The sequence below is a fragment of the Nilaparvata lugens genome, chromosome 2, assembly GCF_014356525.2.
Source record: "Nilaparvata lugens isolate BPH chromosome 2, ASM1435652v1, whole genome shotgun sequence".
NCBI classification, from domain to species: domain Eukaryota; kingdom Metazoa; phylum Arthropoda; class Insecta; order Hemiptera; family Delphacidae; genus Nilaparvata; species Nilaparvata lugens.
This window is the reverse complement of record NC_052505.1, coordinates 76231454-76247915: the sequence shown is the minus strand read 5'-3', so window position 1 is coordinate 76247915 and position 16462 is coordinate 76231454. Positions and strand designations below refer to the sequence as shown.

Below are 16462 nucleotides of genomic sequence, written 5' to 3'. Positions count from 1 at the left end.
CTACTCTCATTTCACGTTTCCCGAAACTTTTTTCACGAAATGCGTTTCTCCGGTGTACATCCCGCCTAAGTGTTCTCTATAGTATTTAAAGAAATCTAATTATCATTGCATTATCATTCGAAATAATCAAAGTCCAATCAATGGAAAAAGTACAACAATGTTGCGAATCAAATTATCGAATTAAGGTGATAAATTTCTATAGAAAACAAAATATTGACAAGAATCCTTACTGAATTGAGATTGTCCTTAGCTATTTTATTCAACTCGGGTCATAAGCTCTTAAAAAGAATATATTTGATTCAACAGTTACAATACTGCGAGCTTGTGATGAAAGGAATCTATAACCAAATTCTCATGAGCTTGAACGAGCTTATCTGTCACACAATTGTGCAGTGGCTGAGGCTTGTAACGTATAATACGTTTATAACAGCACTGTAGATTTTTTTTCATTTTTTCATTGCGGAAGATGCTTACATGAGCTTCTTGTTGGTGCGTGATTGATGAAAAGTGCGTTGGTGAATTGATGAGATGATCAAACGTCCATGCTATCGGCAGGATTCGAACCCACGAACACACAAAGCACACCAAAGTTTGTATTACAAACTTTGGTGTGCTTTGTGTGTTCGTGGGTTCGAATCCTGCCGATAGCATGGACGTTTGATCATCTCATCAATTCACCAACGCACTTTTCATCAATCACGCACCAACAAGAAGCTCATGTAAGCATCTTCCGCAATGAAAAATGAAAAAAAATCTACAGTGCTGTTATAAACGTATTATACGTTACAAGCCTCAGCCACTGCACAATTGTGTGACAGATAAGCTCGTTCAAGCTCATGAGAATTTGGTTATAGATTCCTTTCATCACAAGCTCGCAGTATTGTAACTGTTGAATCAAATATATTCTTCTCGAGAGCTTATGACCCGAGCTGAATAAAATAGCTAAGGACAATCTCAATTCAGTAAGGATTCTTGTCAATATTTTGTTTTCTATAGAAATTTATCACCTTAATACGATAATTTGATTCGCAACATTGTTGTACTTTTTCCATTGATTGGACTTTGATTATTTCGAATGATAATGCAATGATAATTAGATTTCTTTAAATACTATAGAGAACACTTAGGCGGGATGTACACCGGAGAAACGCATTTCGTGAAAAAAGTTTCGGGAAACGTGAAATGAGAGTAGCTCGCAATCGACTGATAAGATTAAGCAGGGAACGTTTCTTTTGTATGCATGCGCGAGTGAAAAGTGCGTTGGTTTATAGATGAGATGATCAAACGTCCATGCTATCGGCAGGATTCGAACCCACTAACACACAAAGCATACCAAAGTTTGTAACGCTCCTTATCATTAGGCTGCTAGAAATAATAAATCTTTCAAACATCAAGCTAGTAGCGCTTGAAAGAAGTTGAATAACACGGAAGCAGTGATTCGAAAACTCTATATTTTGTGAAGAAATATAAACAGTAGCTTTTTTGAACTCTTTCTTAATTGGCTAGCATTAATTAAATCAAACTTATCTTTCTCCAATTCAGAAATATAATATGAGAACTACAGGAGCGATTTAGATAATGAGTTGTCATGGTATTATAGAGTTATACAGATGTACAAAATGCAGCAATATGACTTCCATTTTTCAATATCATCCTCGATTCAATAACATATTTCCACCATATTATTCTACAACGAGGATTTCACCTGACTTCAATTATTATATTTCATAAGTAATAACTGTCAAACGGTTGCTGTGACTATTGATACACTGATGCGAACAAACATTGAAGTAAATGAAGCGCTCATTCATTATATCAATAGCAAATCATTTCAAATGCAAGCATTGGTTCCACGCGACTTGCTTCTTCCAGGTCTAGCAAGTTTTGAAAATCTGGATCTAGCAAGGAATAGAGTTTTAATACGAATTTACGAGGGCTTGAATATTTGCTTGTATCGAAATATCAACATAATTATCAATATCTTAGTTGATCATCGCCAGTTATTTATTTCAAAATAAGTGAAAGTCTTCTCTTGTTAGAGAAAGTTGAAAGAAAATTAAATATTTCATTTGAAAAATTAACTTCTTATTTACTTAGAAGTAATGGAAAATTGTTCATGTGAAAATTGATCATCTTATTCTTTCTTCTCTCTAGCCCGAAATGGTAACTTGGAAAAGATGAATCAGGATGGATGGATGCTTTTATCATGGATGATGATAGGCTTTCCATGAAGCCTACTGTGTTTTGAATGAGACTGTGTAAAACACATTCATGCGAGTTGCGAGATATAAAAGAAAGCGAGGTAATATTTTTTCCAACGGGCTACAGAAACGATAAGTTTTTTTAAACCCAGATTCTCAGTGAAAACTCTAAAAACTGTGAGCTATTTTAAGTAGTATCACTCTGAAAATCCCATTACAAGTAGACCAGCAGTGTGGTATACCGTGACGCAAAAGGATGTGACGTCATTTAGATCAATGGGTCACGTTGAGTCACGTGCCCAGAGGCCAAGAGAGGACAGTAACCCATGATGTCACGGTTCCATTTTCATTCAACATAAGTTCCAGGTTGTTTTGGAACCCAATGTTGAAAGTCTTGAATGAATTTAATGAAATATCTCACTGGCAGTAGCTGTGGAGAATCTTTAAAACAAACTAACCAAAGATAGAAATATTTTCAGATATATTAACTTTTTCTGATAGTGATAGATTAGTTTAGGACATATCGCGAAAAGTTTTCTCATTAACGATGATCGAGTTATAGTAACGAAATGGACGGAAAGGGAGAAAAATGTGAACAATATTTTGCAATCTTGAGGAAGAAGAAGAAGAAGAAGAATCAATTCTATGCATTACTTATATCAAGTTCTATCAAAATATTCTATCGCGAAACAAGAATATTATTTTCAATTTATTCCCGATTTCATTAATAAGTCCAAATCATTTTTCATTTTTATCATTGTATAATTTCTGTAAGTTCCTTAAAATCTTACTTCAAATCACTGGCAATCCTGTTCAGAGAATTGTTACACTTCCATTATTCTTCAGACATATGGACAAAAGATACCGGAATTGGACATAACTTTTCTCGTGAAGAGAAACTGCATTGGAAACTGCTTAAAACGCTATTCTCGAAAATGTTTATTATTATAAGCATTCACCTGGATTTAATGAGCACCACTGTGGCTGGATGGGAGCAGCCATTACCCCGCTCTGAACCATTCTCAACCGATGAACATCCAGTCTCATTGTGGCGAGCTCCACGTGAATGTCTGGCGAATTCGACCAAACTGCTTCAGCAAAAGCAGCCGCATTGGGCCAAAGTCGAGAGTCCAACGAGTTTTCATCAACATTATCAGTCCAGAGACAAACTTGGGCACCCACAACCTTATTGACTTGCTTGTTGGTGTAGTTCTGCCATGGTCGGTGGGTGTAGACTGTTGACCACGTTGGTAGTCTGTTCAAGAACCAAACATCCGAATGCGAAATTATTACTTTGTATCCATTGTTCAGAAATTTCTCTTCAACTTTTGCTGAACTTTCAGAACTTACATGTGCAATGAAATTTCGATTATCAAAGGTGCTTGAAATGTTTCTGAAATAATTAACGGTATCACACCAAACAACAACGTTCGAAACCTCCAATTCCTTGGGCAGATTTCCTAGGGGTTTAGTTGTTACTGGAAGCAAATTGAATTGATTGTCTACATCATAATCTCCATTATAAAACATACCCCTATCATTATAAATCCCATTTCCAATAGAATATGAATTGAATTCACCATTGAAATGATTAATTCCTGCACGTCCCAGATGAATCATATAGGGTCTATGTGATAAGATGTTTTCATTCATATGCTTGTGAGCTATTCCATGTTTGGTTTCAGGATATTTCAGTTTCTCAATTTGGTTCTTTGCGTCAAAAATACTATTCCAAATCACGCCTATATCATCCAGGTTATTATTGAATTCTAGCAAAACTCTTATACCTCTTATTGCAGCGTAATTTATAATTTCTAATATATTTTCCGAAGTATAAACCTTGTTGGAAGATGCAGCACCATAAATTGCACTCATACAATCACTGTAACAGAAAGGATAGCTGAATTCGTTCGTCATATGCCAATGTAGAGTGTTGAGTTTATTCATGGCCATCGCATTGAGAGTTCGTTTTATTGCCTGAATAGGAATGAAATTGCTACCAGTATCCAGCATGATTCCTCTGTAATTGAAAGCCGGGATATCTTCAAATTTCAAACCAGTAACAATCCTGTATTGTCCAATCAAACTGTCGAACCAAATCAGCTGAGACAGTGTTTCCAGTGCATTTCGAGCACCAAAGAATGTTGATGACTTGATAGATACTAAAACACTTGAAGTATTGGCTGTAATTTCCAATTTATAACTTTCGTCTATGTCGAACCCTAGTTCAGTAGCGTTAGTTTTGCCAATTATTGTAACAATAATATCTACGTTTTTCACATCAACGTTTCCCACTTCAGGCATACTTTTCAGATTGGATAGGAAAATATCTGCAGCACCAATCAAAAGACGTTTCACATTGAAGTTCTCAGCTTTCAACAAACGAAATTTGATGTTGTTTTTCCTGAATGACAAAGTTTTCCTGTTGAGAAACTTCATCTGACCAGTTGGTAAGGGCCATATGGGTGGGATTCCACAGGACATTTGGCAAGTTTGGAGACTCTGAACATCGTGATCAGACTTCAGCCATCTGCGACTGCACAGTTGTGTGTGATTGTCGCAGTGATACGTCCAACGAACTATCCTGTGGAAGTCGAAATAATATTAGCCATATGCATGAAAATCTATGATAATGGGAGAATTTCAATATTCAAACACTTTATAAAACATATAAAAAACTTTTCTGATATAGCATTTTTCACTGGAACTCAGATTCACTGCAAAGATTATCATTTTTGGATTGTCTACAAAACTCTCCATTATTTATAGATGTATAAACTTTCATAATACAGTACTAATGTAATCATTGTTGGTACTTCATTCTGGCATTCTGATACTACCTATAATAATTATCAGTGATAAAACCTTTAAAGTTCCTGAGAGATTCTATGATAAACATCGGAAGGCGAGCTAATTCAGATGCTCCATGGTGAGGTGTATTAGTTGCAAAACATAATATGGAACGGAAATTTTTTCGATTTTTCATCAGATTTAGTGTTCTCCATGCTTGATCATAGCCTATTATTTCGTACTGTTTGATCCGACCGTTTTAGTAGTATATGAATACAGTGAAAACTCACTCGTTAGACTCCCTGAATTCTTGCTTTAAGAAATGTATTGAAGACAGATTCCAGTACATTGTTATGAATACGATTGATCCAATAATGGAGAAAACGAAATTGCTTTTTCGCTTAGCTGCCAAACTGCATACAAAGCAAACCTGAAACAGGAGAAACTACTAGGTTATGAATATGAAAACTGAATCATAACCAATATATTGATTTAACATCAAGCTCTGTTGTGATTTGGGAAATTGTGATTTTGTAAATTGGTCTCCCAGGTACTTTGCGGACGTGGACTAGTGGAATGACCTCTTCCTTATCTTGATTCGATTCCGACACATCTATCCACATCATGAATAATGCCGTGTTGAAAACAGACGTGAATGAACTATTTGAATCAGTGACTGATACAATTGCAATTGGAATTAGCTATCAACAAGAATCAAAACGACATTTAAGCTAGCGTTACATTAGATTAGATTGGATTAGATTTCTTTATTTATGTATGTTACAATATTTACTGGCTTATACACTAATTTACATTGAATGACGATAATGCTAGTTATTCAACGAATTTCACAAAGTATGAATAATTAATCAATGATAATAAATATAGAATGCAATTAGAATAACTATAATATAATAATGTGATGTAACTTCATAAATCGGTGGTGTTTCAACAAATAATTGGCGATTGTAGAAGGATATAAAATATCCTTCCCATTAACACACGACCGGGTTGTGATGAATTAGAGCTGTTGGGAATTATAACTCGAAGTAATGATCAAATAAGAAACTCTACTTAATAAGTAAAAAACTAGTTGAGAGAGCAGTAGAAATTAAGGAAAGATAATCAAATTCTTACTTATTTGATACAAAAGAAAATGATAGCCAACCGTAGATTGCATCCACTTATGAAACAAACATTCACGAATGGTAGCCCAATACGAAAATCTTAAGAAATGTATTCGAACTAATAGTTTATTTGGATGAATGAAGCTTAAACAAACAAGTGATAATGAGGTAGGCTTTTAATTACAGTATATCACTAAATAAATTTGTTGACAATAAGCTCAATTATCGAGGCACTAATCAAATCAGATAGAATTTGCTACATGATTATGCTACTTGAATATTATTCCACAAGATAAAGTTACTTGAATTATCTATTAATAATTTCAATTTTATAATTTTATCTTTCCAGAATCAAAGTTATGCATGGATGATGATAATAGTAATAATTATTGACGAGTGATGGTACAGTATTGAATGAAAATAAAAGTAGACTATGCTTTTGTACGAAAATACAAGATAGTTTATTCTTGTGTCTTCATTTTGTAGATACGTATTAACTTGATGTGATAATGGAATATTCTTTACAGAGAACGAAAAATTAGTTCCAATGAACTTATTATAGACCGATACCATAATGTACCATTCTTGTATCATTCTACTGTAGCATTCCTGATTTCTGTAATTTTGTGGTATCTTTCTTCCAATTTCTCACTTTATCTTTAATTTCTTATCAAATTTGAATTCCACATTTATATATTGTAAAATTCTATGAACGCTATAAAAAGCTAGACAAATGACAAATGAAAGATGGTAGAAGGATGATGGAGAGGTGACATCCTGCAATGGAAGGTAGCTGAGCGAGTACAAGCATGTGACGTCACACTTGTAAACAAGCAACAGCCGTGACGTATCAGTATTATAGATTAGCGCCAAGTGTTCACAGTTCACAGTTTGTCTACCAGATGCCAGCACTCGGCGAACAAGAGTTAAATCCATGGTCTGGCGCATGGTTGTTGACAGACTCTGCATTTTCAAGGACTGGTCTATTTCTTACATAGTCGTATTTTCCTTTAAAAAAGTGCACTTACAGGAGGATAATAGTTTATTGATATAAAGCAAGGCCAATAGTTGAAATCAATATGCAGAGTTCAAATCGAAAACTTGCATTATACCACCATAAATTTCCAGTAAAACCTCCTCTAGTGTTGACTGAGAATTTCAAGAAAACCCTTGCACCATGTTATCCTTCATGAAGTGTGCAAAACGTGTTATAGGCCTAGTGAGCTTTGTTTATAACGTTAAGACACTGAATATTTATTACAATTCCAGTGATTGGTTAGAAATAATTCAGCAGTGAAGATGTGATACGGTACGGTAACCAGTTCATGTTAATATTATAATACACATCAGTTGGCCTAAGTAGACAGATATTGATGGTATATTTTGGAATAACATCAGTTGGAAATCGATATCAGTGTTGTAAATTATTATCAAATTATCTGAACGTTGTTATACAAAGTGCCTTTAATCCGTCCAAATAATCTATTCTTATAATAATATTTCATTATAACAGTCCTAGTTCATGAGAACTATGAATTGAAATGTAGGTAAACGAAATACATGAATCATAATTTATAGACATATATTAACAGATAAAACTGGACAGTATCCTATCACATGAAGGGAAACAATCAATAAATAAATCCAGTCCTTCTAGTGATAATCTATCTATAATGCTAAGTGGACTATCTTCAGCACAACGATTAGCTTTATTGAGTGCGACAAGAGAGAAATCTGGATCACCGTCAAGTGAGGGACACAGGAACATGACAACCACTCCACCGCTTCATGCTGGAGTCAATGTTCTTTTGGGAGGGTGAGTATACCTGTAGGCCTAGTGAGTGTACACCTACACCAAGAATAGTACCAATATAGAATAGTGTATAGCTATATACTATCCTTGCACCTACACTACCACGTGTTCAGCCTATTACTGCAAAAGCAGTATCTAGCAAAGCATAAATTAAAACTAGAGTTTCAGCATCAGTTTTTGAAATTGCAATTCAAATCAATGCAACAAATCAAACATGAAATGCCGTACACTCGTTGCTCTACAGATGGCACTAGCAAATGGGATGAAATCATGTGATTCAAAAAAATCATATGGATTATTAATTATCCGTGTTATTGAAGGGCACGTTATGTGTCGGTCCCAGCTGATATTTAAGAGTTGTGAGGCTTATTGCCAGCTTATAAATCATATTCAGGGGAGGTGAAACTTCGAGGACTACCTACCAATAGAAGTCATACGATAGGCTATTATTATTATATCGATGAAAAATAATATGAATTAATGAAAAATATGAAGAATTCCATAGAGAATACGTAGTCAAAAATGAAAATATCAATTGAATGTAGGCCCTACGTGAAGTTTAAAATAAATACTGGATAAATAACATGGACTGGCCCAGTACAACCACAGTTGTATCTGAGATAAAGTTGATTTTAATAATTAAAGTTGATTTTTATAATTATCTGTAATACCGTAGTTGTATCTTTGGTGGATACAAGGAAGCCCCTGCTTGTGGAAAAATTGCAAGATAAAAATTTAGTTTAACTACTTCACATAATTCACATTTATGTGGAATATCCATAATAACCATTCATGTGAAACTGGGAAGATAAGAAATTTAAATTTAGTAGAAAAATATCCTGATTTGACTACTTAACTTGTATAGCCTATTGAAGAATAGGCTAAAATCTATCTCATTAGACAAATGTACCGTATACAAAAATAATAAAAATATATGAAAATAATAACAAACGTCAAAAAGTACAATAAATCACATTTATATGGATTTCTAAATAAATAACATTTGAAGGATTGCCACCAATATTCTAACATGCATTTGCAAATGCTAAGAGGTAGGACATACCTTATAACTTATCAATATTTGAATCAGGGATAATTTACTTTTTTTTGTTTTTATCTATTCATATTTAATCATTCATTATTTCAAGACGAATAATTTATCTATTTCATTATTGACTATTCTATATATAATATTTCAAAACGCATCTCACATCTATCAATTTCAACCACATTTGACTATTCAACATTCTGAATTGATTGATTGATTAATTCCCTATAGTTACTGGGTCAATAAAAAGACCCCATATTGCACAAAAGGAATGAAATACGAAATAAATTATTTAGGGACAAATCTCACATAGCTTACGAACAATATAGAGTATCCTATGGAATTAAATCAAATCAGTGAAGGTTTGATGTGAATTGATTGAATATTATACTTAAGATGAAAGGAAAAAGATGATGAACCGAAGATGACAGATGCAATCCAAAGGAAAGAGTGTCCTGGTTAGCAATAGAAGAAAGTTGTAGATACTTAGAATAGATATGAAAGAAACATTATGAAAATGAAAGAGTTATAAAAGTAATTCAAAGCACAAAAACATACTCAGTTATGGGATTAACTTATCAAACTAGGAGAACAATAATATTCAGATTGGGATGGAAATGGATAAAATATGTACGAATGTAGGCTACCTAGTTTGAGAATGTATAATGTATGATCATACATCAGAAAATGATTATTGGGAGAAATGTATATTGAGAAAAATGAGTAGGCACTATCAGGCAGATGAAAACTAAGCAATAGGTAATGAAGAAAATAATAATAAGATATAGAAATAAGAAAGAATGTGTTGCTACAGTATCAATGGACGGAATAAATTGGTTGATATTATTAATATAGGAAAACAAGAGAAATAATATTATCGCCCATATTCAAGTCAATTCACATTCTAGTACCCATTATAGTACAGTTGAAAAAACTCGCACGTTACACCAATAAGCATCAGTAGATGGGAAAGACCCGACAGATAGGCCTATAAGAGAAACATGAAAATATTAAAATGTACTTACATATTTCATGTTTTTCTTCATGTAATTAATCACTTCAAAAGGTAACTTCAACTGAGAAATAATTAGAGATGTACGTACTAATAACAATATGGATACATTGATATTATTTGACATCAACAATCAACATTGAAAAAATTAATATGATTCACAAAATCTTTGCTTGTGTTCAATTACTCCCACGATTACATATTGTTATCAAATGACATTTCCTCTAAACTGTACGTCACTTCTCCAAGCTTTGTTGAATAGGTTCCTTCATTATTCATACATTACAAATAACTTACCATCAGTGGCCCATACACTGTATAAAGAATATTATCTGTTTGGAGAGTAGATAGGGATAAAATGATAATATGATAGGGATGAATAGGCCTAATAATATCATGATAGGGATAAATGATAGTATTAGAGTTTGAGAATAATATTCTTCAAATCAATATCAAGAATGAAGTCAGTTTATTACATTCAACTGTGAATTACCCATTTAATTGTTTTTAATGGGATTTTTTATATTATTTCAAATCGTAGGCCCAATTCCAAACAATTTCATAATTATAATAATCATCCATTCTATTTCAGATAATGATCCTCTTCTTGAATAGATATTCAATACACTAGTTACCAGAACGTTAATAACAGTTTAGTTTTGAATGTATTAAAATAAAGATGGTTGGTTGATATGAAGAGTATTATTTATTCAATATCTACTCTTTTTTAGATGTTCTTAGAGTATCTGGGGAGTAACTTCAATCATGTCAGTTCATAATAATTCAGATTGATCAATACGTATCGTAAACTTTACGTTTTATATGGAATATATGAACTAGTAGGCTAGATATCATTTTAGTATAGATTTAGTTTTAAACTTTTCTTTACCCCTTTCAAATTTTGACGTTTGAATAGCGTATCTCACATCAAAAAGCTGACAAATAGTGTAAATTAGTAAACATTCATTTAGAAGATTGTTGAAAACTATCAAACTACTGAAAATGCTCTATTTATTGTGATTCTTCATGTTATGTTTGTTTAAATAATTTTCTTACAGGATTATATTGTAGAACGATTTATATCTATAATTAATTGGAATACCATATTGCATGCATGTCAGTTTTATTCGCATATTATTACTATTTCACATTGGAAAAAATTCACTGTACTGAATTTGAAATGAGTGTTATACCCTTTTGGGCTATTAAAAATGAATTATCATTCAGTATACCATAGGATAAAGAATCAGAAATCAACCCATGATGATGATTCTTTAGAATTATGGGAGTTCTTCATTACTATTACAAATATTCTCTTCCATATTGGATTGTAAGATTAATTTGCCATTAAAGTTACCGAATTATTTTTTTTCAATTTTGTAACGTTCATGATTATTTTCAGAGCGATGATGAGTGGTATGCTGCTGCTGGTTGTTTGTGTGTGCTATTGCTGCCATAGGAGAGTGAATAAACCAGACTATGAGCCGAACAATGGATTCAAGTACCTGAAGAGACTGACTCAACGTTACAAATATTCACTCTAGAACAGCAGGTAAAAGGACTTTTTTGTATTTATAAATGAGTGAAAAATGATATTATAAATAAATTGATAAAGGATTCAAATAGGGCTACTTTAATTGCTTTATTATTCTAGAAGTAACTAGTATCCTTTTCAAATTGTTTTGTATAAAAACTAAACACTCATGCCATTTTCAAAAGTGAAATTGACACTTGAAAATGGCATGAGCAGTGCTGGAATTAGTGATGTTTATCTGAATAAACAATTTGAGAAGGTTACGAGTTATTTCTATTATAATCAAATTATTTCAATTGATTTCAAAATAATATAAATAGCATTAAATATTCATTTTAATTTAAATAATAAATTAAAATAATTTTATTGTCGTTCACATATTATAATATTGCAATAGTGTCCGTATAGACATGCAACGTCAGGAATTGTAGTTTAAGCAAACGAAGGCCCGTTTTCACAGTCAAAGCTTAGAGTGAATTTCATCAGCTTGTGACTTGAACTCAAAATGATTCACATTATAGCCAACAAGACTTGATATGGGTTTGATCCAGTTTAAAATGAAATTTAGTTTAAACTGTCATTGTGCAAACGGCACTCAGTCAACGGCACTTGGTTAGTTAGTTGCATAGCATGAAGGGTGAAAGTAGAAAATACCAGTCAACGTAACTTTAAGTGAAATAACAGTATGTAAAGTGATATTTATTTTAAGTTGAGTATGTAAGTTATATTTTATGTGATGTAAAATATCACATAGATCCTCCACATACTAAAAACCACTCAAAGAAATAACTCATAACTTAAAATTAATGAACCTTATAGAACCCAGAGATATAACAATGCCTATGGTAAAAGAGCTCCAGAATTCAGAATCCAATTTCTTTTGAATTAATTGCTAATAGAGTTGACAATGTTACAGAGTAAAAATGAGATTCAAACTAACCTTAAAGTGCACTTCATGAGAATAAATCATTTTGATTAGTTTCAGGAAGGATTATTATGTATTGTTGAGTTCAAAACTATTTTAATTTTACAATGAAGATGTATTATGATTTAATAAAAATGTGTGTCCGCTGACACATACGGTATATCACATACTGTATATTCACTCTAGAGTGAATAATATTTTTAAGTAATATCCCAAAGTGATATCTTGTTAATTATCGCTTACCGAGCAAAGTCTTTTCCTATTTTATATTTAAGTTGAGTTATGGTGCAATGGACAAAACAGAACAATCAGTTACAAAAACAATGAAGAAATATAATGAGGTCGATAAGAAAACAGAACTATTGTTATTGATTGTTTTATTGTATGTAATGGATTATTTTTATATATCCCTTAAATAGCTTACAGCTAGAGGGATACTATCGCACTGTTGTAATATTCAAATAAATAAATAACTCGAACTAGAGACGAACTAGAGAAACATAAATTACGTTTTTCAAACCTATTTTCTCCTTTACCTCCATACTGTGGATGGTGTACATCTTTCCTCTATGTGTTGTTGCACCTTCGTACTGTATGAATGGTTTTGTATGAATATAAACTGAGTTTATCATTCTACCTATTTGTAAGTAGGCCAATTCCATATAGTTCCAGATAAAAAAAAAAAACTTATTGACAAGCAAATTTTGTTGAAATTTATTTCTGATTCAATGTATTCTTAGTACCTAGTTCAGATATAATATTTTAAATAATACAGGAATGCATTTTATTTCAAATAGATTAATCTCACCATCTTAAGTAATTTTTGATAAAGTTTTGTTGGATCTAATTATATTTTATTTCAAATTATTATTTATTGTCTTTTTCGTCAGAATTGGGGTTTCACTAGATGACACTCATTTACACTTTAGTTTGCATGTTGCAAGTATATATCAATTCAATCGAATGTTTTTGTGTAAAAACTGATTAGATAAATAATAGAAAGAATAAGACGTTGATGTAGTCAATAAGTATAGTTACCATTATATCAATATCAACGTCTCACAATCCCAATTTCTTGAGTACCTATGTGAAATGTATGTATATGTTTACCTGATGACTTGGTCAATAACATGTATTTGTTCACGGCAATAAAAAAAATTGAATTTTGAATTATGGAGAAATGTCACTACATCTATCATAATACAATCAATAATTTATCTTGTGATTTCGTTGTCGGAAAACTTTGTATTAAAACTTATTTCTAAAAGACTTATTTTTTATTTATTTATTTTATTTTTTATATACTTACAATGCAAATGACACTAAAGTAATAACATTGAGAGATAAAATAATAAGGTAGTCCTTGTGCTATTTTTCTTCCAAATTTATAGGTGACTAAGTCCAAGATATTACTGTCTCACATTTATTCATGAGTTGAAAATAGACATTAACCAATACAAAAACAAGATGGAAATATATGAGACAATTTCAATAGATTATATATACTTATAACTACATAGCTATTATACATATAGTCTATTTATATAAACATTTAATACATTAATTTTTTTAGAAAAAAAGAAATGGATGAATGTGAGCTCCACAATAATTGAATGATTAATATGTTTCAGATTTTGAATAGAATGTATTAGGTATTCTATAAACAACAGAAATTTGAGTTTAGCATCAACTTGGGAGTTTTGAAAATTGAACAATAAAATAGTAGGTACTTCTCATACCTGATGAATTTTAAAATCCAATTTTAGCTATGCATAAAACATTTTACATTTGTTCGTACCCACTAGATAGCAAAGGAATAGTTTGTATAGTTTATTATTATTCAGTTTGATAGTGAATTTGACAAAGAGTGATTTTAAACAAATTTTCACTTGTTGACAGTGTTTTGAAATAGCAGCAGAAGTGGAACGATCGCGAACTCCAAGTCCTCCTCCGACTTACGATGAGGTGGTCAGCAGTCAGAGCAAGAAGGACGACCAGAGTCCTCCAAGCTACGATTCCGCCGTCAAATTGGCAGCATGTGGATATGTTTAGTATGTGTATAGTGTGTAACTCTAAAAACTTCTATTACAACTTCAAAAACCAGTGACTGCAGAAGCACACATTATGCTCAATCTGGAAGATTCGCACATTTCTCAATGGATGCCTTCGCTAAATTGAACCACAATGACAACTGAGCACAAAATAATTCACCAAAAAATGTTTAAAATAAGTGGGAAAACTAGATATAGATCATTGACTGTTTTCTTTATAGAAATCCTAGGACGTACATAAACATAACTAGTTCTCACTGAAAATGTTATCATTTGTTGTTGAAGTTTTATTTATACTGTGAATAATCAATCATCTCACCAAAGTGCATTTTTTATAATACGGTAGTGTACAAACAATATCAATCTGAGCCTATTGCTTCCAACACCAATAACAATAATGTTATAATATTATTCTGAATAAACGGTACCTAGTAGGGAAATGATCCCCTTGGATAATGTAAATAGTGATAGATTCTTTTAAGCTATGACATTCAACTTAGTAAACTGTGATCCAGGATCTGAACTCTTAAAATATTTCACTTTCTCCTGCTGTAATCACTAAATGCTTCTTTAATTTGTAAATTTTACTTATTGGTACTTGTAAGATGGCCTTAATGAATTTACAATCATGTTCGGGTGATTAATAAAATAAGATGGATCTCTAAGTGTTGTTTTTTTGGGAACAAATACCTCATAAACATTCGGGTTTATAAAGGGTTTAAGGCTTTTGGTTTACTCAAGCAAGAACAAATTCAGGTGATCAATAGTATTTTTGGATTACAAAAATAGACCTTACAAGAATATAACCTTAATTATTGAGTTGGGTACAAAGATTATTATTTCTTTATAAATATATTCAGCAAAATATTATTTCAATATGATTCAAGTTATAAATGAATATTATCAATACGATAAATCTGAGCTATAATCTTTATCATTATAAGAAATAATTTGAAGTAACCTATGAGGAATTGTAGGAGCATTTGAAGCTCGATTATGTCAACAATCTGTAGACTATTAAAAAATTTTAATTCTCCAGTAATACATTGAATAACTTATAGCAGGAGTGTAGCTACTGGGTAGCAGATACCAAGCTACCAAAAGTACATTCCAGGTACGGTACCGTATGTCCATGTGAGGTAGAAATGTCCACTTCGGTGATATGTTTAATAGATGTCTAATAGGTACCTGGTAGGCATCTATATGTATGTATCCCAAGTTGGAAATATTTTATACATCTGATACCTATCAGCACCTAACTGTGCTGTATTGGGATTCCAGTAGGCGCCGCACCGTATTGTAATTGAAAACTTCATAATATTATTATTTAACGAAAATCCTAAATAAATGCTGCAAATCACCCCAAAGACTTCTGCAACTGCAGATATTGTGACAACAGGGTTAACAGCTAGATGGAAATTCTATGAGAACTACTATCTAAAAATTAGTTGCCAGCCCGGGAATCGAACCTGGTACCTCCCAATTGCTAGTCAGGAATGCTTACCCTTACACCAAACTGACAATCTCTGGATAGCAGCGCTCATTTTATACGAAGCCATAGCGGCCAACAAGGTTACAGGTGGAATTAAATAGAGAATGCATTTATTCAAATGCTAATTAATATATGATTATTATTCAACGAAGTAGGCCTAGTTCTCATCGAATTTCCATCTAGCTGTTAACCCTGTTGTCAATGTCTGCAGTTGCAGAAGTCTTCGGGGTGATTTGCAGCATTTATTTAGGATTTTCGTTAAATAATAATTATATATTAATTAGCAATTGAATTAATGCATTCTCTATTTAATTCCATCTGAAAACTTCAATTTATTTTGATTCTTAGAACTAAGACTATTAAATATTATTGTAGGATAGAAGACCATAGTACATTAATATATCAGCCTAGAGCTGATATAAAATTGATCACTTCATAAAACGGAATTTTCCTGTTTTCTGCTATTATA

At 32.1% G+C, this 16462-nt stretch overlaps 1 protein-coding gene and 1 non-coding gene across 2 annotated transcripts; one reads left to right on the top strand and one right to left on the bottom strand.

Moving 5' to 3' along the window:
- Positions 1-2853: 2853 nt before the first annotated feature.
- Positions 2854-10216, bottom strand: LOC111050526 (probable beta-hexosaminidase fdl). The gene is made up of 3 exons (XM_039421746.1): positions 10005-10216; positions 5282-5421; positions 2854-4785 (listed from the first exon to the last, which is right to left on the bottom strand). The coding sequence occupies exons 1-3, from the start codon at positions 10116-10118 to the stop codon at positions 3147-3149; spliced, it is 1893 nt and encodes a 630-aa protein (XP_039277680.1). The 5' UTR covers positions 10119-10216; the 3' UTR covers positions 2854-3146.
- Positions 7041-14808, top strand: LOC111050527. Its single transcript, XR_005570559.1, has 3 exons — positions 7041-7934; positions 11394-11543; positions 14350-14808. It is a non-coding gene; the product is annotated as an uncharacterized LOC111050527 (transcript).
- Positions 14809-16462: the final 1654 nt, after the last annotated feature.

Coding starts and splice junctions, on each gene's coding strand:
- LOC111050526 (XM_039421746.1), bottom strand. CDS start 10,118: ATGTCAAATAATATCAATGTATCCATATTGTTATTAGTACGTACATCT. Junction 5,422..10,004: donor TGAAGAAAAACATGAAATAT/GTAAGTACATTT, acceptor CTCCTGTTTCAG/GTTTGCTTTGTATGCAGTTT. Junction 4,786..5,281: donor GAATTCAGGGAGTCTAACGA/GTGAGTTTTCAC, acceptor CGACTTCCACAG/GATAGTTCGTTGGACGTATC.